Source organism: Mustelus asterias, chromosome 24 (assembly GCF_964213995.1).
Source record: "Mustelus asterias chromosome 24, sMusAst1.hap1.1, whole genome shotgun sequence".
NCBI lineage: Eukaryota > Metazoa > Chordata > Chondrichthyes > Carcharhiniformes > Triakidae > Mustelus > Mustelus asterias.
Genome location: NC_135824.1, coordinates 47,402,729 through 47,425,689, shown reverse-complemented (window position 1 = coordinate 47,425,689; position 22,961 = coordinate 47,402,729). Strand labels below are relative to the sequence as shown.

The 22,961-nt window shown below is 55.5% G+C and overlaps 1 protein-coding gene across 1 annotated transcript in view; it reads right to left on the bottom strand.

Moving 5' to 3' along the window:
- LOC144511098 (spectrin beta chain, non-erythrocytic 1-like) overlaps positions 1-22,961 on the bottom strand; it is a 222,742-nt gene that overhangs the window by 153,156 nt on the left and 46,625 nt on the right. Inside the window, exons 11-13 of the mRNA XM_078241075.1 lie at positions 20,915-21,217; positions 17,312-17,462; positions 15,265-16,135 (exon numbers count right to left, since the gene is read on the bottom strand). Of these exons, the coding sequence (XP_078097201.1) occupies positions 15,265-16,135; positions 17,312-17,462; positions 20,915-21,217 (1,325 nt within the window). The remainder of the gene's footprint in view (positions 1-15,264; positions 16,136-17,311; positions 17,463-20,914; positions 21,218-22,961) is intronic.

Genomic DNA, 22,961 nt, shown 5'->3' with positions numbered 1-22,961 from the left:
GTGTAACCAACCCAGACCCAGTGCTGTTTGTAACCAACCCAGACCCAGTGCTGTGTGTACCAACCCAGACCCAGTGCTGTTTGTACCAACCCAGACCCAGTGCTGTTTGTAACCAACCCAGACCCAGTGCTGTGTGTAACCAACCCAGACCCAGTGCTGTTTGTACCAACCCAGACCCAGTGCTGTTTGTAACCAACCCAGACCCAGTGCTGTTTGTACCAACCCAGACCCAGTGCTGTTTGTAACCAACCCAGACCCAGTGCTGTTTGTAACCAACCCAGACCCAGTGCTGTTTGTAACCAACCCAGACCCAGTGCTGTTTGTAACCAACCCAGACCCAGTGCTGTGTGTAACCAACCCAGACCCAGTGCTGTTTGTAACCAACCCAGACCCAGTGCTGTTTGTAACCAACCCAGACCCAGTGCTGTTTGTAACCAACCCAGACCCAGTGCTGTTTGTAACCAACCCAGACCCAGTGCTGTTTGTAACCAACCCAGACCCAGTGCTGTTTGTAACCAACCCAGACCCAGTGCTGTGTGTAACCAACCCAGACCCAGTGCTGTTTGTAACCAACCCAGACCCAGTGCTGTTTGTAACCAACCCAGACCCAGTGCTGTGTGTTACCAACCCAGACCCAGTGCTGTTTGTAACCAACCCAGACCCAGTGCTGTGTGTAACCAACCCAGACCCAGTGTTGTGTGTAACCAACCCAGACCCAGTGTTGTGTGTAACCAACCCAGACCCAGTGCTGTGTGTAACCAACCCAGACCCAGTGCTGTTTGTAACCAACCCAGACCCAGTGTTGTGTGTACCAACCCAGACCCAGTGCTGTTTGTAACCAACCCAGACCCAGTGCTGTGTGTACCAACCCAGGCCCAGTGTTGTGTGTACCAACCCAGACCCAGTGCTGTGTGTAACCAACCCAGACCCAGTGCTGTGTGTACCAACCCAGACCCAGTGTTGTGTGTACCAACCCAGACCCAGTGCTGTGTGTAACCAACCCAGACCCAGTGCTGTGTGTACCAACCCAGACCCAGTGCTGTGTGTACCAACCCAGACCCAGTGCTGTGTGTAACCAACCCAGACCCAGTGTTGTGTGTAACCAACCCAGACCCAGTGCTGTGTGTACCAACCCAGACCCAGTGTTGTGTGTACCAACCCAGACCCAGTGTTGTGTGTACCAACCCAGACCCAGTGCTGTGTGTACCAACCCAGACCCAGTGCTGTGTGTACAACCCAGACCCAGTGCTGTGTGTACCAACCCAGACCCAGTGCTGTGTGTACAACCCAGACCCAGTGCTGTGTACAACCCAGGCCCAGTGCTGTTTGTACCAACCCAGACCCAGTGCTGTGTACAACCCAGGCCCAGTGCTGTGTACAATCCAGACCCAGTGCTGTGTACAATCCAGACCCAGTGCTGTGTGTAACCAACCCAGACCCAGTGCTGTGTGTACCAACCCAGACCCAGTGCTGTGTGTAACCAACCCAGACCCAGTGCTGTTTGTAACCAACCCAGACCCAGTGCTGTTTGTAACCAACCCAGACCCAGTGCTGTTTGTAACCAACCCAGACCCAGTGCTGTTTGTAACCAACCCAGACCCAGTGCTGTGTGTAACCAACCCAGACCCAGTGCTGTTTGGAACCAACCCAGACCCAGTGCTGTGTGTACAAACCCAGACCCAGTGCTGTTTGTACCAACCCAGACCCAGTGCTGTTTGTAACCAACCCAGACCCAGTGCTGTTTGTAACCAACCCAGACCCAGTGCTGTGTGTAACCAACCCAGACCCAGTGCTGTGTGTAACCAACCCAGACCCAGTGCTGTGTGTAACCAACCCAGACCCAGTGCTGTGTGTAACCAACCCAGACCCAGTGCTGTGTGTAACCAACCCAGACCCAGTGCTGTGTGTAACCAACCCAGACCCAGTGCTGTGTGTACCAACCCAGACCCAGTGCTGTGTGTAACCAACCCAGACCCAGTGCTGTTTGTAACCAACCCAGACCCAGTGCTGTGTGTACCAACCCAGACCCAGTGCTGTTTGTACCAACCCAGACCCAGTGCTGTTTGTAACCAACCCAGACCCAGTGCTGTGTGTAACCAACCCAGACCCAGTGCTGTTTGTACCAACCCAGACCCAGTGCTGTTTGTAACCAACCCAGACCCAGTGCTGTTTGTACCAACCCAGACCCAGTGCTGTTTGTAACCAACCCAGACCCAGTGCTGTTTGTAACCAACCCAGACCCAGTGCTGTTTGTAACCAACCCAGACCCAGTGCTGTTTGTAACCAACCCAGACCCAGTGCTGTGTGTAACCAACCCAGACCCAGTGCTGTTTGTAACCAACCCAGACCCAGTGCTGTTTGTAACCAACCCAGACCCAGTGCTGTTTGTAACCAACCCAGACCCAGTGCTGTTTGTAACCAACCCAGACCCAGTGCTGTTTGTAACCAACCCAGACCCAGTGCTGTTTGTAACCAACCCAGACCCAGTGCTGTGTGTAACCAACCCAGACCCAGTGCTGTTTGTAACCAACCCAGACCCAGTGCTGTTTGTAACCAACCCAGACCCAGTGCTGTGTGTTACCAACCCAGACCCAGTGCTGTTTGTAACCAACCCAGACCCAGTGCTGTGTGTAACCAACCCAGACCCAGTGTTGTGTGTAACCAACCCAGACCCAGTGTTGTGTGTAACCAACCCAGACCCAGTGCTGTGTGTAACCAACCCAGACCCAGTGCTGTTTGTAACCAACCCAGACCCAGTGTTGTGTGTACCAACCCAGACCCAGTGCTGTTTGTAACCAACCCAGACCCAGTGCTGTGTGTACCAACCCAGGCCCAGTGTTGTGTGTACCAACCCAGACCCAGTGCTGTGTGTAACCAACCCAGACCCAGTGCTGTGTGTACCAACCCAGACCCAGTGTTGTGTGTACCAACCCAGACCCAGTGCTGTGTGTAACCAACCCAGACCCAGTGCTGTGTGTACCAACCCAGACCCAGTGCTGTGTGTACCAACCCAGACCCAGTGCTGTGTGTAACCAACCCAGACCCAGTGTTGTGTGTAACCAACCCAGACCCAGTGCTGTGTGTACCAACCCAGACCCAGTGTTGTGTGTACCAACCCAGACCCAGTGTTGTGTGTACCAACCCAGACCCAGTGCTGTGTGTACCAACCCAGACCCAGTGCTGTGTGTACAACCCAGACCCAGTGCTGTGTGTACCAACCCAGACCCAGTGCTGTGTGTACAACCCAGACCCAGTGCTGTGTACAACCCAGGCCCAGTGCTGTTTGTACCAACCCAGACCCAGTGCTGTGTACAACCCAGGCCCAGTGCTGTGTACAATCCAGACCCAGTGCTGTGTACAATCCAGACCCAGTGCTGTTTGTACCAACCCAGACCCAGTGCTGTGTACAACCCAGGCCCAGTGCTGTGTACAATCCAGACCCAGTGCTGTGTACAATCCAGACCCAGTGCTGTGTGTACCAACCCAGACCCAGTGCTGTGTGTACCAACCCAGGCCCAGTGCTGTTTGTACCAACCCAGACCCAGTGCTGTGTGTACCAACCCAGGCCCAGTGCTGTTTGTACCAACCCAGACCCAGTGTTGTGTGTACCAGCCCAGACCCAGTGCTGTGTGTACCAACCCAGGCCCAGTGCTGTTTGTACCAACCCAGACCCAGTGCTGTGTGGACCAACCCAGGCCCAGTGCTGTGTGTACCAGCCCAGACCCAGTGCTGTGTGTAACCAACCCAGGCCCAGTGCTGTGTGTACCAACCCAGGCCCAGTGCTGTTTGTACCAACCCAGACCCAGTGCTGTGTACAACCCAGGCCCAGTGCTGTTTGTACCAACCCAGACCCAGTGCTGTGTACAACCCAGGCCCAGTGCTGTGTACAACCCAGGCCCAGTGTTGTGTGTACCAACCCAGACCCAGTGCTGTGTACAACCCAGACCCAGTGCTGTGTGTACCAACCCAGGCCCAGTGCTGTGTGTACCAACCCAGGCCCAGTGCTGTGTGTAACCAACCCAGACCCAGTGCTGTGTGTAACCAACCCAGGCCCAGTGTTGTGTGTAACCAACCCAGACCCAGTGTTGTGTGTACCAACCCAGACCCAGTGCTGTGTGTACCAACCCAGACCCAGTGCTGTGTGTACCAACCCAGACCCAGTGCTGTTTGTACCAACCCAGACCCAGTGCTGTTTGTAACCAACCCAGACCCAGTGCTGTGTGTACCAACCCAGGCCCAGTGCTGTGTGTAACCAACCCAGGCCCAGTGCTGTGTGTAACCAACCCAGACCCAGTGTTGTGTGTACCAACCCAGACCCAGTGCTGTGTGTACCAACCCAGACCCAGTGCTGTGTGTACCAACCCAGACCCAGTGCTGTGTGTACCAACCCAGACCCAGTGCTGTGTGTACCAACCCAGGCCCAGTGCTGTGTGTACCAACCCAGGCCCAGTGTTGTGTGTACCAACCCAGGCCCAGTGCTGTGTGTACCAACCGAGACCCAGTGCTGTGTGTACCAACCCAGACCCAGTGATGTTTGTACCAACCCAGACCCAGTGCTGTGTGTACCAACCCAGACCCAGTGCTGTGTGTACCAACCCAGACCCAGTGCTGTGTGTAACCAGCCCAGACCCAGTGCTGTTTGTACCAACCCAGGCCCAGTGTTGTGTGTAACCAACCCAGACCCAGTGCTGTGTGTACCAACCCAGGCCCAGTGTTGTGTGTACCAACCCAGGCCCAGTGCTGTGTGTACCAACCGAGACCCAGTGCTGTGTGTACCAACCCAGACCCAGTGCTCTTTGTACCAACCCAGACCCAGTGCTGTGTGTACCAACCCAGACCCAGTGCTGTGTGTACCAACCCAGACCCAGTGCTGTGTGTACCAGCCCAGACCCAGTGCTGTTTGTACCAACCCAGACCCAGTGCTGTGTGTACCAACCCAGGCCCAGTGCTGTGTGTACCAACCCAGACCCAGTGCTGTGTGTACCAGCCCAGACCCAGTGCTGTGTGTAACCAACCCAGACCCAGTGCTGTGTGTACCAACCCAGACCCAGTGTTGTGTGTACCAACCCAGACCCAGTGCTGTGTGTAACCAACCCAGACCCAGTGCTGTGTGTACCAACCCAGACCCAGTGCTGTGTGTACCAACCCAGACCCAGTGCTGTGTGTAACCAACCCAGACCCAGTGTTGTGTGTAACCAACCCAGACCCAGTGCTGTGTGTACCAACCCAGACCCAGTGTTGTGTGTACCAACCCAGACCCAGTGTTGTGTGTACCAACCCAGACCCAGTGCTGTGTGTACCAACCCAGACCCAGTGCTGTGTGTACAACCCAGACCCAGTGCTGTGTGTACCAACCCAGACCCAGTGCTGTGTGTACAACCCAGACCCAGTGCTGTGTACAACCCAGGCCCAGTGCTGTTTGTACCAACCCAGACCCAGTGCTGTGTACAACCCAGGCCCAGTGCTGTGTACAATCCAGACCCAGTGCTGTGTACAATCCAGACCCAGTGCTGTTTGTACCAACCCAGACCCAGTGCTGTGTACAACCCAGGCCCAGTGCTGTGTACAATCCAGACCCAGTGCTGTGTACAATCCAGACCCAGTGCTGTGTGTACCAACCCAGACCCAGTGCTGTGTGTACCAACCCAGGCCCAGTGCTGTTTGTACCAACCCAGACCCAGTGCTGTGTGTACCAACCCAGGCCCAGTGCTGTTTGTACCAACCCAGACCCAGTGTTGTGTGTACCAGCCCAGACCCAGTGCTGTGTGTACCAACCCAGGCCCAGTGCTGTTTGTACCAACCCAGACCCAGTGCTGTGTGTACCAACCCAGGCCCAGTGCTGTGTGTACCAGCCCAGACCCAGTGCTGTGTGTAACCAACCCAGGCCCAGTGCTGTGTGTACCAACCCAGGCCCAGTGCTGTTTGTACCAACCCAGACCCAGTGCTGTGTACAACCCAGGCCCAGTGCTGTTTGTACCAACCCAGACCCAGTGCTGTGTACAACCCAGGCCCAGTGCTGTGTACAACCCAGGCCCAGTGTTGTGTGTACCAACCCAGACCCAGTGCTGTGTACAACCCAGACCCAGTGCTGTGTGTACCAACCCAGGCCCAGTGCTGTGTGTACCAACCCAGGCCCAGTGCTGTGTGTAACCAACCCAGACCCAGTGCTGTGTGTAACCAACCCAGGCCCAGTGTTGTGTGTAACCAACCCAGACCCAGTGTTGTGTGTACCAACCCAGACCCAGTGCTGTGTGTACCAACCCAGACCCAGTGCTGTGTGTACCAACCCAGACCCAGTGCTGTTTGTACCAACCCAGACCCAGTGCTGTTTGTAACCAACCCAGACCCAGTGCTGTGTGTACCAACCCAGGCCCAGTGCTGTGTGTAACCAACCCAGGCCCAGTGCTGTGTGTAACCAACCCAGACCCAGTGTTGTGTGTACCAACCCAGACCCAGTGCTGTGTGTACCAACCCAGACCCAGTGCTGTGTGTACCAACCCAGACCCAGTGCTGTGTGTACCAACCCAGACCCAGTGCTGTGTGTACCAACCCAGGCCCAGTGCTGTGTGTACCAACCCAGGCCCAGTGTTGTGTGTACCAACCCAGGCCCAGTGCTGTGTGTACCAACCGAGACCCAGTGCTGTGTGTACCAACCCAGACCCAGTGCTGTTTGTACCAACCCAGACCCAGTGCTGTGTGTACCAACCCAAACCCAGTGCTGTGTGTACCAACCCAGACCCAGTGCTGTGTGTAACCAGCCCAGACCCAGTGCTGTTTGTACCAACCCAGGCCCAGTGTTGTGTGTAACCAACCCAGACCCAGTGCTGTGTGTACCAACCCAGGCCCAGTGTTGTGTGTACCAACCCAGGCCCAGTGCTGTGTGTACCAACCGAGACCCAGTGCTGTGTGTACCAACCCAGACCCAGTGCTGTTTGTACCAACCCAGACCCAGTGCTGTGTGTACCAACCCAGACCCAGTGCTGTGTGTACCAACCCAGACCCAGTGCTGTGTGTACCAGCCCAGACCCAGTGCTGTTTGTACCAACCCAGACCCAGTGCTGTGTGTACCAACCCAGGCCCAGTGCTGTGTGTACCAACCCAGACCCAGTGCTGTGTGTACCAGCCCAGACCCAGTGCTGTGTGTACCAACCCAGACCCAGTGCTGTGTGTACCAACCCAGACCCAGTGCTGTGTGTAACCAACCCAAGCCCAGTGCTGTGTGTAACCAACCCAGGCCCAGTGCTGTGTGTACCAACCCAGGCCCAGTGCTGTGTGTACCAGCCCAGACCCAGTGCTGTGTGTACCAACCCAGACCCAGTGCTGTGTGTACCAACCCAGACCCAGTGCTGTGTGTACAACCCAGACCCAGTGCTGTTTGTACCAACCCAGACCCAGTGCTGTGTACCAACCCAGACCCAGTGCTGTTTGTACCAACCCAGACCCAGTGCTGTTTGTACCAACCCAAGCCCAGTGCTGTGTGTACCAGCCCAGACCCAGTGCTGTGTGTACCAACCCAGACCCAGTGCTGTGTGTACCAGCCCAGACCCAGTGCTGTGTGTACCAGCCCAGACCCAGTGCTGTGTGTACCAGCCCAGACCCAGTGCTGTGTGTACCAGCCCAGACCCAGTGCTGTGTGTACCAGCCCAGACCCAGTGCTGTGTGTACCAGCCCAGACCCAGTGCTGTGTGTACCAGCCCAGACCCAGTGCTGTGTGTACAAACCCAGACCCAGTGCTGTGTGTACCAGCCCAGGCCCAGTGCTGTGTGTAACCAACCCAGACCCAGTGCTGTGTGTACCAACCCAGACCCAGTGCTGTTTGTACCAACCCAGACCCAGTGCTGTTTGTACCAACCCAGACCCAGTGCTGTTTGTACCAACCCAGACCCAGTGCTGTGTGTACCAGCCCAGGCCCAGTGCTGTGTGTAACCAACCCAGACCCAGTGTTGTGTGTACCAACCCAGACCCAGTGCTGTTTGTACCAACCCAGACCCAGTGCTGTTTGTACCAACCCAGACCCAGTGCTGTTTGTACCAACCCAGACCCAGTGCTGTTTGTACCAACCCAGACCCAGTGCTGTTTGTACCAGCCCAGACCCAGTGCTGTTTGTAACCAACCCAGACCCAGTGCTGTTTGTAACCAACCCAGACCCAGTGCTGTGTGTACCAGCCCAGACCCAGTGCTGTTTGTAACCAACCCAGACCCAGTGCTGTGTGTACCAGCCCAGACCCAGTGCTGTTTGTAACCAACCCAGACCCAGTGCTGTGTGTACCAACCCAGACCCAGTGTTGTGTGTACCAACCCAGGCCCAGTGTTGTGTGTACCAACCCAGACCCAGTGTTGTGTACAACCCAGACCCAGTGCTGTGTACAACCCAGACCCAGTGCTGTGTGTACCAACCCAGGCCCAGTGCTGTGTGTACCAACCCAGGCCCAGTGTTGTGTGTACCAACCCAGGCCCAGTGCTGTGTGTACCAACCCAGACCCAGTGCTGTGTGTACCAACCCAGACCCAGTGCTGTTTGTACCAACCCAGACCCAGTGCTGTGTGTACCAGCCCAGGCCCAGTGCTGTGTGTAACCAACCCAGACCCAGTGTTGTGTGTACCAACCCAGACCCAGTGCTGTTTGTACCAACCCAGACCCAGTGCTGTGTGTACCAACCCAGGCCCAGTGCTGTGTGTAACCAACCCAGACCCAGTGCTGTGTGTACCAGCCCAGACCCAGTGCTGTTTGTAACCAACCCAGACCCAGTGCTGTGTGTACCAACCCAGACCCAGTGTTGTGTGTACCAACCCAGGCCCAGTGTTGTGTGTACCAACCCAGACCCAGTGTTGTGTACAACCCAGACCCAGTGCTGTGTACAACCCAGACCCAGTGCTGTGTGTACCAACCCAGGCCCAGTGCTGTGTGTACCAACCCAGGCCCAGTGTTGTGTGTACCAACCCAGGCCCAGTGCTGTGTGTACCAACCGAGACCCAGTGCTGTGTGTACCAACCCAGACCCAGTGCTGTTTGTACCAACCCAGACCCAGTGCTGTGTGTACCAACCCAGACCCAGTGCTGTGTGTACCAACCCAGACCCAGTGCTGTGTGTACCAACCCAGACCCAGTGCTGTGTGTAACCAGCCCAGACCCAGTGCTGTTTGTACCAACCCAGGCCCAGTGTTGTGTGTACCAACCCAAGCCCAGTGCTGTGTGTACCAACCCAGGCCCAGTGCTGTGTGTACCAACCCAGACCCAGTGCTGTGTGTACCAACCCAGGCCCAGTGCTGTTTGTACCAACCCAGACCCAGTGCTGTTTGTACCAACCCAGACCCAGTGCTGTGTGTACCAACCCAGACCCAGTGCTGTGTGTACCAGCCCAGACCCAGTGCTGTGTGTACCAACCCAGACCCAGTGCTGTGTGTACCAACCCAGACCCAGTGCTGTTTGTACCAACCCAGACCCAGTGCTGTGTGTACCAACCCAAGCCCAGTGCTGTGTGTAACCAACCCAGGCCCAGTGCTGTGTGTACCAACCCAGGCCCAGTGCTGTGTGTACCAGCCCAGACCCAGTGCTGTGTGTACCAACCCAGACCCAGTGCTGTGTGTACCAACCCAGACCCAGTGCTGTTTGTACCAACCCAGACCCAGTGCTGTGTGTACCAACCCAAGCCCAGTGCTGTGTGTACCAGCCCAGACCCAGTGCTGTGTGTACCAACCCAGACCCAGTGCTGTGTGTACCAACCCAGACCCAGTGCTGTGTGTACCAGCCCAGACCCAGTGCTGTGTGTACCAACCCAGACCCAGTGCTGTTTGTACCAACCCAGACCCAGTGCTGTGTGTACCATCCCAAGCCCAGTGCTGTGTGTACCAGCCCAGACCCAGTGCTGTGTGTACCAACCCAGACCCAGTGCTGTGTGTACCAACCCAGACCCAGTGCTGTGTGTACCAGCCCAGACCCAGTGCTGTGTGTACCAACCCAGACCCAGTGCTGTGTGTACCAGCCCAGACCCAGTGCTGTGTGTACCAGCCCAGACCCAGTGCTGTGTGTACCAGCCCAGACCCAGTGCTGTGTGTACCAACCCAGACCCAGTGCTGTGTGTACCAGCCCAGGCCCAGTGCTGTGTGTAACCAACCCAGACCCAGTGCTGTGTGTACCAACCCAGACCCAGTGCTGTTTGTACCAACCCAGACCCAGTGCTGTTTGTACCAACCCAGACCCAGTGCTGTTTGTACCAACCCAGACCCAGTGCTGTTTGTACCAACCCAGACCCAGTGCTGTGTGTACCAGCCCAGGCCCAGTGCTGTGTGTAACCAACCCAGACCCAGTGCTGTGTGTAACCAACCCAGGCCCAGTGCTGTGTGTAACCAACCCAGACCCAGTGCTGTGTGTAACCAACCCAGACCCAGTGCTGTTTGTACCAACCCAGACCCAGTGCTGTTTGTACCAGCCCAGGCCCAGTGCTGTTTGTACCAACCCAGACCCAGTGCTGTGTGTAACCAGCCCAGACCCAGTGCTGTTTGTACCAACCCAGACCCAGTGCTGTGTGTACCAACCCAGACCCAGTGCTGTTTGTACCAACCCAGACCCAGTGCTGTTTGTAACCAACCCAGACCCAGTGCTGTGTGTACCAACCCAGACCCAGTGCTGTTTGTAACCAACCCAGACCCAGTGCTGTGTGTACCAACCCAGACCCAGTGCTGTGTGTACCAACCCAGACCCAGTGCTGTTTGTACCAACCCAGACCCAGTGCTGTGTGTACCAACCCAGACCCAGTGCTGTGTACAACCCAGACCCAGTGCTGTGTGTAACCAACCCAGACCCAGTGCTGTGTGTACCAACCCAGACCCAGTGCTGTTTGTACCAACCCAGACCCAGTGCTGTTTGTACCAACCCAGGCCCAGTGTTGTGTGTAACCAACCCAGACCCAGTGCTGTGTGTAACCAACCCAGACCCAGTGCTGTGTGTAACCAACCCAGACCCAGTGCTGTGTGTACCAACCCAGACCCAGTGCTGTGTGTAACCAACCCAGACCCAGTGCTGTGTGTAACCAACCCAGACCCAGTGCTGTGTGTAACCAACCCAGACCCAGTGCTGTTTGTACCAACCCAGACCCAGTGCTGTTTGTACCAACCCAGACCCAGTGCTGTTTGTACCAACCCAGACCCAGTGCTGTTTGTACCAACCCAGACCCAGTGCTGTTTGTACCAACCCAGACCCAGTGCTGTGTGTAACCAACCCAGACCCAGTGCTGTGTGTAACCAACCCAGGCCCAGTGCTGTGTGTAACCAACCCAGACCCAGTGCTGTGTGTAACCAACCCAGACCCAGTGCTGTGTGTAACCAACCCAGACCCAGTGCTGTGTGTAACCAACCCAGGCCCAGTGCTGTGTGTAACCAACCCAGACCCAGTGCTGTGTGTAACCAACCCAGACCCAGTGCTGTGTGTAACCAACCCAGACCCAGTGCTGTGTGTACCAACCCAGACCCAGTGCTGTTTGTACCAACCCAGACCCAGTGCTGTGTGTACCAACCCAAGCCCAGTGCTGTGTGTAACCAACCCAGGCCCAGTGCTGTGTGTACCAACCCAGGCCCAGTGCTGTGTGTACCAACCCAGGCCCAGTGTTGTGTGTACAAACCGAGACCCAGTGCTGTGTGTACCAGCCCAGACCCAGTGCTGTGTGTACCAACCCAGACCCAGTGCTGTGTGTACCAACCCAGACCCAGTGCTGTTTGTACCAACCCAGACCCAGTGCTGTGTGTACCAACCCAAGCCCAGTGCTGTGTGTACCAGCCCAGACCCAGTGCTGTGTGTACCAACCCAGACCCAGTGCTGTGTGTACCAACCCAGACCCAGTGCTGTGTGTACCAGCCCAGACCCAGTGCTGTGTGTACCAGCCCAGACCCAGTGCTGTGTGTACCAGCCCAGACCCAGTGCTGTGTGTACCAGCCCAGGCCCAGTGCTGTGTGTAACCAACCCAGACCCAGTGCTGTGTGTAACCAACCCAGACCCAGTGCTGTGTGTACCAGCCCAGACCCAGTGCTGTGTGTACCAACCCAGACCCAGTGCTGTGTGTACCAACCCAGACCCAGTGCTGTGTGTAACCAACCCAGACCCAGTGCTGTGTGTACCAGCCCAGACCCAGTGCTGTTTGTACCAGCCCAGGCCCAGTGCTGTGTGTAACCAACCCAGACCCAGTGCTGTGTGTACCAGCCCAGGCCCAGTGCTGTGTGTAACCAACCCAGACCCAGTGCTGTGTGTACCAGCCCAGACCCAGTGCTGTGTGTACCAACCCAGACCCAGTGCTGTGTGTACCAGCCCAGACCCAGTGCTGTGTGTACCAACCCAGGCCCAGTGCTGTGTGTACCAACCCAGACCCAGTGCTGTTTGTACCAACCCAGACCCAGTGCTGTTTGTACCAACCCAGACCCAGTGCTGTTTGTAACCAACCCAGACCCAGTGCTGTTTGTACCAATCCAGACCCAGTGCTGTTTGTACCAACCCAGACCCAGTGCTGTTTGTAACCAACCCAGACCCAGTGCTGTTTGTACCAACCCAGACCCAGTGCTGTGTACAACCCAGACCCAGTGCTGTGTACAACCCAGACCCAGTGCTGTGTGTAACCAACCCAGGCCCAGTGCTGTGTGTAACCAACCCAGACCCAGTGCTGTTTGTAACCAACCCAGACCCAGTGCTGTTTGTACCAATCCAGACCCAGTGCTGTTTGTACCAATCCAGACCCAGTGCTGTTTGTACCAATCCAGACCCAGTGCTGTTTGTACCAACCCAGACCCAGTGCTGTTTGTAACCAACCCAGACCCAGTGCTGTTTGTACCAACCCAGACCCAGTGCTGTTTGTAACCAACCCAGACCCAGTGCTGTTTGTACCAACCCAGACCCAGTGCTGTTTGTACCAACCCAGACCCAGTGCTGTGTGTACCAACCCAGACCCAGTGCTGTGTACAACCCAGACCCAGTGCTGTGTGTAACCAACCCAGGCCCAGTGCTGTGTTTAACCAACCCAGACCCAGTGCTGTTTGTACCAACCCAGACCCAGTGCTGTGTGTACCAACCCAGACCCAGTGCTGTTTGTACCAACCCAGACCCAGTGCTGTGTGTACCAACCCAGACCCAGTGCTGTTTGTACCAACCCAGACCCAGTGCTGTGTGTACCAACCCAGACCCAGTGCTGTTTGTACCAACCCAGACCCAGTGCTGTTTGTACCAACCCAGACCCAGTGCTGTTTGTACCAACCCAGGCCCAGTGTTGTTTGTACCAACCCAGGCCCAGTGTTGTGTGTACCAACCCAGACCCAGCGCTGTTTGTACCAACCCAGACCCAGTGCTGTGTGTACCAACCCAGACCCAGTGCTGTTTGTACCAACCCAGACCCAGTGCTGTGTGTATCAACCCAGACCCAGTGCTGTGTGTACCAACCCAGACCCAGTGCTGTTTGTACCAACCCAGACCCAGTGCTGTTTGTACCAACCCAGACCCAGTGCTGTTTGTACCAACCCAGGCCCAGTGTTGTGTGTACCAACCCAGGCCCAGTGCTGTGTGTACCAACCCAGACCCAGTGCTGTTTGTACCAACCCAGACCCAGTGCTGTGTGTAACCAACCCAGACCCAGTGCTGTGTGTACCAACCCAGACCCAGTGCTGTTTGTACCAACCCAGGCCCAGTGTTGTGTGTACCAACCCAGACCCAGTGTTGTGTACAACCCAGACCCAGTGCTGTGTACAACCCAGACCCAGTGCTGTGTACAACCCAGACCCAGTGCTGTGTACAACCCAGACCCAGTGCTGTGTGTACCAACCCAGGCCCAGTGTTGTGTGTACCAACCCAGACCCAGTGTTGTGTACAACCCAGGCCCAGTGTTGTGTGTACCAACCCAGACCCAGTGCTGTGTACAACCCAGACCCAGTGCTGTGTGTACCAACCCAGACCCAGTGCTGTGTACAACCCAGACCCAGTGCTGTGTACAACCCAGACCCAGTGCTGTGTGTACCAACCCAGACCCAGTGCTGTGTGTACCAACCCAGGCCCAGTGCTGTGTGTACCAACCCAAGCCCAGTGTTGTGTGTACCAACCCAGGCCCAGCTCCAGGTCTCGGAGGAGGAAGGGACCATGGGAAATAGGAAGAGCTTTAATATTCTTTAAAGCGCTGCTTCCAGTTTTCCATTTCAGAGGAGGGTTCAACTTTAATTTAAATATCGGTGGCAAATTGTTGAATCAGTTTGTGAATGGGATGGGCGAGAACTGCAGGCGGGAGGGGTACAGGGCATGTGGGCAAGATGAGCTCTTTGTGGGAGTGGCACGGTCCCCGGGGGGTGGGTGGGAATGGCACGGTCCCCGGGGGTACCTGGGGGTGGGTGGGAGTGGCGCGGTCCCCGGGGGTTGGGTGGGAGTGGCGCGGTCCCCAGGGGTGGGTGGGAGTGGCACGGTCCCTGGGGGTGGGTGGGAGTGGCACAATCCCCTGGGGTGGGTGGGAGTGGCACGGTCCCCGGTGGTGGGTGGGAGTGGCGCAGTCCCCGGGGGTGGGTGGGAGTGGCACGGTCCCCGGGGGTGGGTGGGAGTGGTGCAGTCCCCGGGGGGTGCGTGGGAGTGGTGCGGTCCCCGGGGGGTGGGTGGGAGTGGCGCAGTCCCCGGGGGTGAGTGGGAGCGGCACGGTCCCCATGGGTGGGTGGGAGTGGTGCGGTCCCCAGGGGTGGGTGGGAGTGGTGCGGTCCCCGGGGAGTGGGTGGGAGTGGTGCGGTCCCCGGGGGCTGGGTGGGAGTGGCGCAGTCCCCGGGGGGTGGGTGGGAGTGGCACGGTCCCCAGTAGTGGGTGGGAGTGGCACGGTCCCCGGTGGTGGGTGGGAGTGGCACGGTCCCCGGGGGTACCTGGGGGTGGGTGGGAGTGGCGCGGTCCCCGGGGGTGGGTGGGAGTGGCGCGGTCCTCGGGGGTGGGTGGGAGTGGCGCGGTCCTCGGGGGTGGGTGGGAGTGGCGCGGTCCTCGGGGGTGGGTGGGAGTGGCGCGGTCCTCGGGGGTGGGTGGGAGTGGTGCGGTCCCCGGGGGTGGGTGGGAGTGGCGCGGTCCTCGGGGGTACCTGGGGGTGGGTGGGAGTGGCGCGGTCCCCGGGGGTGGGTGGGAGTGGTGCGGTCCCCGGGGGTGGGTGGGAGTGGCGCGGTCCTCGGGGGTGGGTGGGAGTGGCACGGTCCCTGGGAGTGGGTGGGAGTGGCGCGGTCCCCGGGGGGTGGGTGGGAGTGGCACAGTCCCTGGGCGTGGGCCATGTTCTCGCCCTTACCTCTGCTGGACCAGTTCGAGATCCTCCAGTGTCTCGGGGACCTCCATGCTATTGAGCCATTGCTCCTTCTCATCAATCCAGCGCTCACAGGCGTTCACCTCGGTGAACATGCGATAAACGGCGAGGGCGTCCTGCAGCCACTGCCTGCGCAGCCCGGCCACCTCCTTCACCTCCGAGTACAATGCCTCCACCTCCGCCATGCGGCTCTGGACCTCGGGCTGCTCCAGGTACTCGGGGGCCAGGCTCCTGGCCTGGGCGCGCAGGCTGTGCACCAGCTGACGATGTTGCTCAATGTCCTCCATCATCGCCCGATGCTTCTTGGCCAGCGACTGCGTGGAATACTCGTCGTGGCCAAAGTCGTCGCTGGACACAATGCGGTAGGCGTCCTGCAGCCACACCTCCAGGTCATCCGTGTCCGCCTTGAACTGAAAGAAGCTGAGTGCCTCCTGGAGGCGGTGCTGTCGGAGAACCGCCAACTCATCCAGTGTCTTCCACTGAACTCTGACCTCCAGGATTCTCTCCTGGATGTTTCCCGTTCCAAAGTGTTTCTGGGCCAGGATCTGCTCGCCCTTGGTGATGGTTTGAGTCAGGAGGCTGCACCGTGCCACCAGCTCCCCCATCAGGCCCTTGTGTTTGCTCAGGAGGAGCGTGGCGCTGTTCATGTCCTTGCCGCAATTGGCCGAGGCGATGACCTGCTCCTTCTCCTGGATCCAGCCCTCCACCTCCTCCATCTCCTGGAAGAACGCCCAGAGGCAGCGGGAGCCCTCCAGCTCCTCCCGGCGGCACAGGGCCAGCCGGTGAAGCTCCTCCAGGCAGCTGTTGACGTGCTGGACCCGGTTGCAGATCACCTGGGGGTCACAGGGCTGATAACCTGCGAGGAAAGCAGAGAGGCGGGCGTGAGGCCAAGCGTTCGATAGGCCACAAACGGCATCTAACCCTGAAAATTACGAGGTGACAGGGAGAACGTGCAGACTCTGCACGGATAGTGACCGGAATCGAACCTAGGTCCCTGTGAGGCAGTGCTACTGTGCCACCGTGCCACCCACGGGTTCCCTAATGTCCTTTGAGGGAAGGAAATCTGCTGTCCTTCCCCGGTCTGGCCTACATGTGACTCCAGAGCCACAGCAATGGAGTTGACTCTAAACTTGAGACCCCCAGGAAGGTTGGCCTCACTGGCTCCTGGCTGAGGTTCACACTGATTTACATTATTAGTTAAGCTCAATCTCATTGTTTACACTAAAACCAGCTACCTCAGTAGAGTGATCAGGAGCCAACAACGACCGACTGTCTCCTGGCCGCCTTCCCTGGAGTGGGACATCGGAACCCTCATGGCGTGTGGCAGCTCCCTCCCACAGAGGTGGGGTGGAGGGGGTGGGGATGGAGCGGGGGGGAGGGTGAGAGGATTCACTTCCTGGGGACATAAACGTGGCCAAGATTGGAGTTAAAGTTGAGGAAGAGGCCACTCGGCACATGCAATCCCCGCTCCTGTAGCAACTCCATCAAAGATCAGAGAATCACACAGCGCAGAAGAGGCCCTTCAGCCCATCGAGCCTGCACCGACACGCAAGAAACACCTGAACTCCCACCTAACCCCATCTACCAACACTTGGCCCATAGCCCTGAGTGTTATGATGCCAAGTGCTCATCCAGGTACTTTTTAAAGGATGTGAGGCATCCCGTCTCCACCACCCTCCCAAGCAGCGCATTCCAGACCATCACCACCCTCTGGGTAAGGAAACTTTTCCTCACATCCCCCCTAAACCTCCTGCCCCTCACCTTGAACCTATGTCCCCTCATGACTGACCCTTCAACTAAGGAGAACAACTGTTCCCTATCCACTCTGTCCATGCCCCTCATAATCTTGTACACCTCAATCAGGTCGCCCTTCAGTCTTCTCTGTTCCAATGAAAACAGATGTGTCGGGGTGGTGGGGGTCTCAGACAGCTGGCTAACAACTCGTAACTCAACGGAATCTGGAAGCTGTGAGGACAACTGCTGGGACGTCACTGACTCCATTCTGCCCCGATCTCAGATTACACGCACTGACCTTCCAAATGTGTAAACTCCAGGGCCGCCACGTTGAGGCTCTTCACGCGCTCCGCCTGCACCGTCATGTCCGCCTCCAGCAGGCTGTGCTTCTGGAGAAGATCCTCCGCTTCCAACAGGTGTTTCCCCAAATCCTTCCAACACAACAGCATCTGCGGGAAAGACGGAAAAGGCGAGAGCGAGGTCGGGACACAGTTGGGCGAGTGGAGGCGACCCATCGGGACACCGCATTGCACCCCCCCCCTTCCACTCAGAATCTGCACGACTATCTGTGGCTGGCTGCCATTTTGAACGTTTTCCTAAGCCTTTCCTCCGATGTAATTGTCACACTCGCGTCTGTCGAGGGTTCTGAGCACGTGCGGGTTTTGGAGGGCTTTTCAGTCTTGCGAGGGAGTGGCTGGAATCTAATCACCGTCCGCGCCGGCGGGATTTTCCCATCCCGCTGCGGTGAACGGAGATTGGGCTGGCCGCCAAATTCTCCCACCTTGCTGCAGCGGGAACGTGGCGGGAATGGCCGGTAAGGTCGCGCCTGGTGTTCCTACAAACAAAACCTGTTTTGCCAGTGCTCCTGTTTTCATTGTGATTGCTGCTCTGTTGAGTTAGTCTGATTGTTCAGTTGGCTTATTTTATTATATGAAGAAGATCTTTCTTTCAAACAACACATGCGATTACCTTTATCGAAGTCTCAAGTTGCCACACTCCCAATGTAAGATTTTAATGCTTCAGAGGCCAGAGTTACCGAATTAAGCAGTTAACTAGTCATAGAATCCCTACGGTGCAGAAGGAGGCCATTTGGCCCATCGAGCCTGCGCTGACAACAATCCCACCCAGGCCCCTATCCCCGTAACCCCACATATTTACCCTGCTAATCTCCCTGACACTAAGCGGCAATTTAGCACGGCCAATCCACCTAACCTGCACATCTTTGGACACTAAGAAGCAATTAGCACGGTCAATCTACCTAACCTACACATCTTTGGACACTAAAGGGACAATCTAGTATGGCCAATCCCCTTAACCTGCACATCTTTAGACACTAAGGGGCAATTTAGCATGGCCAATCCACCTAACCTGCACATCTTTGGACACTAAGAGGCAATTAGCACGGCCAATCCCCCTAATCTGCACATCTTTGGACACTAAGGGACAATTTAGCACGGCCAATCCCCCTAACTTGCACATCTTTGGACACTAAGGGGCAATTAGCACAGCCAATCCACCAAACCTGAACATCTTTGGACACTAAGGGGCAATTAGCACAGCCAATCCACCAAACCTGAACATCTTTGGACACTAAGGGGCAATTAGCACAGCCAATCCCCCTAACCCGCACATCTTCGGAGCATGGGAGGAAGCCGGAGCACCCGGAGGAAACCCACACAGACACGGGGAGAACGTGCAAACTCTACACAGACAGTGACCCGAGGCCGGAATTGAACCCGGGTCCCTGGCGCTGTGCCACCATGCCACCCGTCATAAGTAATTTAAGATGGTTTATTAAGCTTATTAAGAAATAACAGTCTGGATATGATATATTAAGTAATTAGTCAGAAAATGTATATGACCCATGGCAGCTTCAGATAGCAGTATTCATCACTCTAGCTGAAGTGTTAGGAAAGTCTTCAGTTGATAACATCGATAATAAAATAGGTGGGAAAGCAGGCTGTGATGTGGAGATAAAGAGTTTACAGATGCACATTGACAGGTTGGAGAATGGACCAGAATCTGACAGACGGGGTTTAATGTGGCTAAGTACGAGGTTATTCAAATTGGCCGGAAAAATAAAAGGGCAAATTATTATTTAAATGGGAAGCAGATTTCAAAGTGTGTCTGTGCAGAGGGATCTGGGTGTCCTTGTGCATGAATCTCAGAAAGTGGGTATGCAGGTGCAGAATACAACAAGAAAGGCAAACGGGGGCAGCATGGTAGCACAGTGGTTAGCACTGTTGCTTCACAGCGCCAGGGACCCAGGCTTGGGTCACTGTCTGTGTGGAGTTTGCACATTCTCCCCGTGTCTGCGTGGGTTTCTTCCAGGTGCTCCGGTTTCCTCCCACAGTCTGAAAGACGTGTTGGTTAGGATGCATTGGCCCGAACAGGCGCCGGAGTGCAGCGACTAGGGGAATTTCACAGTAACTTCATTGCAGTGTTAATGTCAGCCTTACTTGTGACTAATAAATAAACTTTACTTTAAATGGAATTTTCACATTTATTGCAAATTGACTGGGTTTTTTTATTCCTTCGTGGTTCAGGAGTGTTGCTGGCTGGCCAGCATTTATTGTAAGAGTTTTAACACCAGGTTAAAGCCCAACAGGTTTAATTGGTAGCAAATACCATTAGCTTTCGGAGAGCCATTAGCTTTCATTTATTGCCCATCCCTAGTTTCCCTTGTTTAGAGGGCAACTGAGAGTCAATCACGTTGCTGTGGCTCTGGAGTCACATGTAGGCCAGTCCGGGTAAGGGCAGCAGATTTCCTTCCCTAAAGGGACATTAGTGAATCAGATGGGTTTTTCCGACAATCGACAATGGTTTCATGGTCATCAGTAGATTCTTAAATCCAGATATTTTATATTGAATTCAAATTCCACCAGCTGCTGTGGCGGGATTCGAACCCGGGTCCCCAGAACATTGGCTGAGTCTCTTGATTAATAGTCTTGCGATAATAACACTAGGCCTTTGCGTCCCCTTAAAGTAAAGAAGTGTTGTTACAATAGTATAAGGCGTTGGCGAGACCACACCTGGCGTATTGTATCCAGGTTTGGTCTCCTTACTTGAGGAAGCACTGGAGGGAATTCAGAGGAAGTTCACCAGGTTGATTCCAGAGCTGAAAGGGCTGTCCTATGAAGAGTGGTTGGATAGCTTGGGCTTGTACACGCTTCAGAAGAATGAGGGGGGGTCTGATTGAGGTACATAAAATGCTAGAGGGATTGATAAGTGGACGTTGAACAGATGTTCCCCCCTGTGGGACAGTCTAGAACATGAGATCATAGATATAGGGCGGGATTTTCCAGCTGCGCTCGCCCCAAAGTTGGAAAATCCTGCCTGAGGTCAACAAACCTCTGCATGGTCCATGTCCCGCCGCTACGATTCCCATGGCGGGCAGGATGGGAAAATTCCCCCCATAGAGTGAGGGTTCAAGAAGAGGGTTGTGAATCTGTGGAACTCACTGCCCCAGACTGCAGTGGAGATAGAATCAACCAATTGGTTCAAGAAAGAGATGGATATGTTTCTGGCGAAAAGCAGGATAAAGGGCGATGGGGAGCAGACAGGGAAGTGGAGTTGAGGTGGGGATTGAGGGGGGATTGAGGGGGAGATTGAGGGGGGATTGAGGGGGGGGGGGGAGGAATATAAATGGGGGGGATGGGGATGTGGGTGGGAACGAAGGGGTGAGTCGGATGGGTTTAAAAAAAAGTTTATTTATTAGTCACAAATAGGCTGACATTAACACTGCAATGAAGTTACTGTGAAAATCCCCTAGTCGCCGCACTCCGGCGCCTGTTCGGCTCAATGCACCTCACCAGCACGTCTGGATGGGGGTTGCGGGGGTGGGGGTGCGGGGAGGTGGGTGGGGGGATAGGGGGACGGTCATGGACAGCGCCCTCCTCACCTGCATCTCCTCCATCCAGTCGATCATGTGGACCATCTCCTGGAAGATTTTCTGCAGGGATAGGTTTAACTCCAGCCGTTCCCGACGTGCGATCAGAGTCTCCTCCAGGAAGCTCCACAGTCGCAGGATGTTATCCTTCTGCGCGGAGATGCGTTTAATGTCGTAGTAACTCTCCGAGTCTAGCTCCAGGGCTAGCTCAGTGATCACCTGCACTCGCTCCTTGTAGGAGGACACGTCAGCCTCGATGGCCTCGTGTTTCTTCATCGCTGCCTCCACCGCAGGGAGGTCGTAGCCAAAGTTATCCTGAGAGAAGAAGCAGAGTTCAGAGACATTAAAGTTTATTTCTCAGTGTCACAAGTAGGCTTACATTGACACTGCAATGAAGTTACTGTGAAAATCCCATCGTTGCCACATTCCAGCACCTGTTCGGGTACACTGAGGGAGAATTTAGCACGGCCAATGCACCCTGACCAGCACGTCTGTCAGACTGTGGGAGGAAACCGGAGCGTCTGGAGGAAACCCACGCAGACACGGGCAGAACGTGCAAACTCCACACAGTCATAGAATCCCTACAGTGCAGAACAAGGCCATTCAGCCCATCGGGTCTGCACCGACCACAATCCCACCCAGGCCCTATTCCCGTAACCCCACATATTTACCCTGCTAATCCCCCTGACACTAAAGGTCAATTTAGCATGGCCAATCCACCTTACCCGCACATCTTTGGAGTGTGGGAGGAAACCGGAGCGCCCGGAGGAAACCCACGCAGACATGGGGAGAACGTGCAGACTCCACACAGATAATGATCCAAGCCAGGAATCGAACCCAGGTCTCTGACGCTGCGAGGCAGCAGTGCTAACCACTGTGCCATCGTGCCGCCCATTGCAGCTTCACCCAACACTTCACATCAGAGCAACAATAACGAAATCACGGCTTCAAGGCGGCTGAATGCCTGGTGCACCTTTGAAACTCCAAAGCAGAAAGAGAAAGACATGGCTTTTTTTATTTATTCATTCCTGAAACATGGGCATCGCTGGCAAGACCAGCATTTATTGCCCATCCCCAACTGAGAAGGTGTTGGTGAGCTACCTTCTTAAACCCCAGTCCAACGCCGGCATCTCCACATCATTCTTAAACCACTGCAGTCCTTGTGGTGCAGGGTACGCCTGTTAGTGAGTGCTGTTAGAGAGGGAGTTCCGGATTTTGACCCAGCGACAGTGAAGGAACTGCCGATATATTTCCAAGTCATGATGTGGAGATGCCGGCGTTGGACTGGGGTAAACACAGTAAGAGTTTTAACAACACCAGGTTAAAGTCCAACAGGTTTATTTGGTAGCAAATACCATTAGCTTTCGGAGCGCTACTCCTTCGTCAGATGGAGTGGAAACCTGCTCTCAAACAGGTTTCAAACCTGCTCTCAAACAGAGACACAAAATCAAGTTACAGAATACTGATTAGAATGCAAATCTCCATAGCCAAACAGGTCTTAAAGATACAGACAATGTGAGTGGAGGAGGGAGCATTAAGCACAGGTTAAAGAGATGTGTATTGTCTCCAGACAGGACAGGAGGCAAGCTGTGGGGGTTACTGATAGTGTGACATAAAGCCAACATCTCGGTCTGTATCTTTAAGACCTGGTTGGTTGTAGGGATTCGCATTCTAATCAGTATTCTGTAACTTGATTTTGTGTCTCTGTGCCCTGTTTGAGGGCACATTTCCACTCCATCTGACGAAGGAGCAGCGCTCCGAAAGCTAATGGTATTTGCTACCAAATAAACCTGTTGGACTTTAACCTGGTGTTGTTAAAACTGTTACGATATATTTCCAAGTCAGGATAGTGAGTGGCTTGGAGGGAAACCTCCAGGTGGTGGTGTTCCCCATGTATCTGCTGACTTTGTCCTTCTAGATTGTAGTGGTCGGGGGAAGATGCTGTCGAGGGATCCTTGGTGAGTTCTTGCAGTGCATCTTGTAGGTGGTACAAAAGGCTGCCACGACATTGATGGTGGAGGGCGTGAATGTTTGTGGATGGGGTGCCAATCAAGCGGGG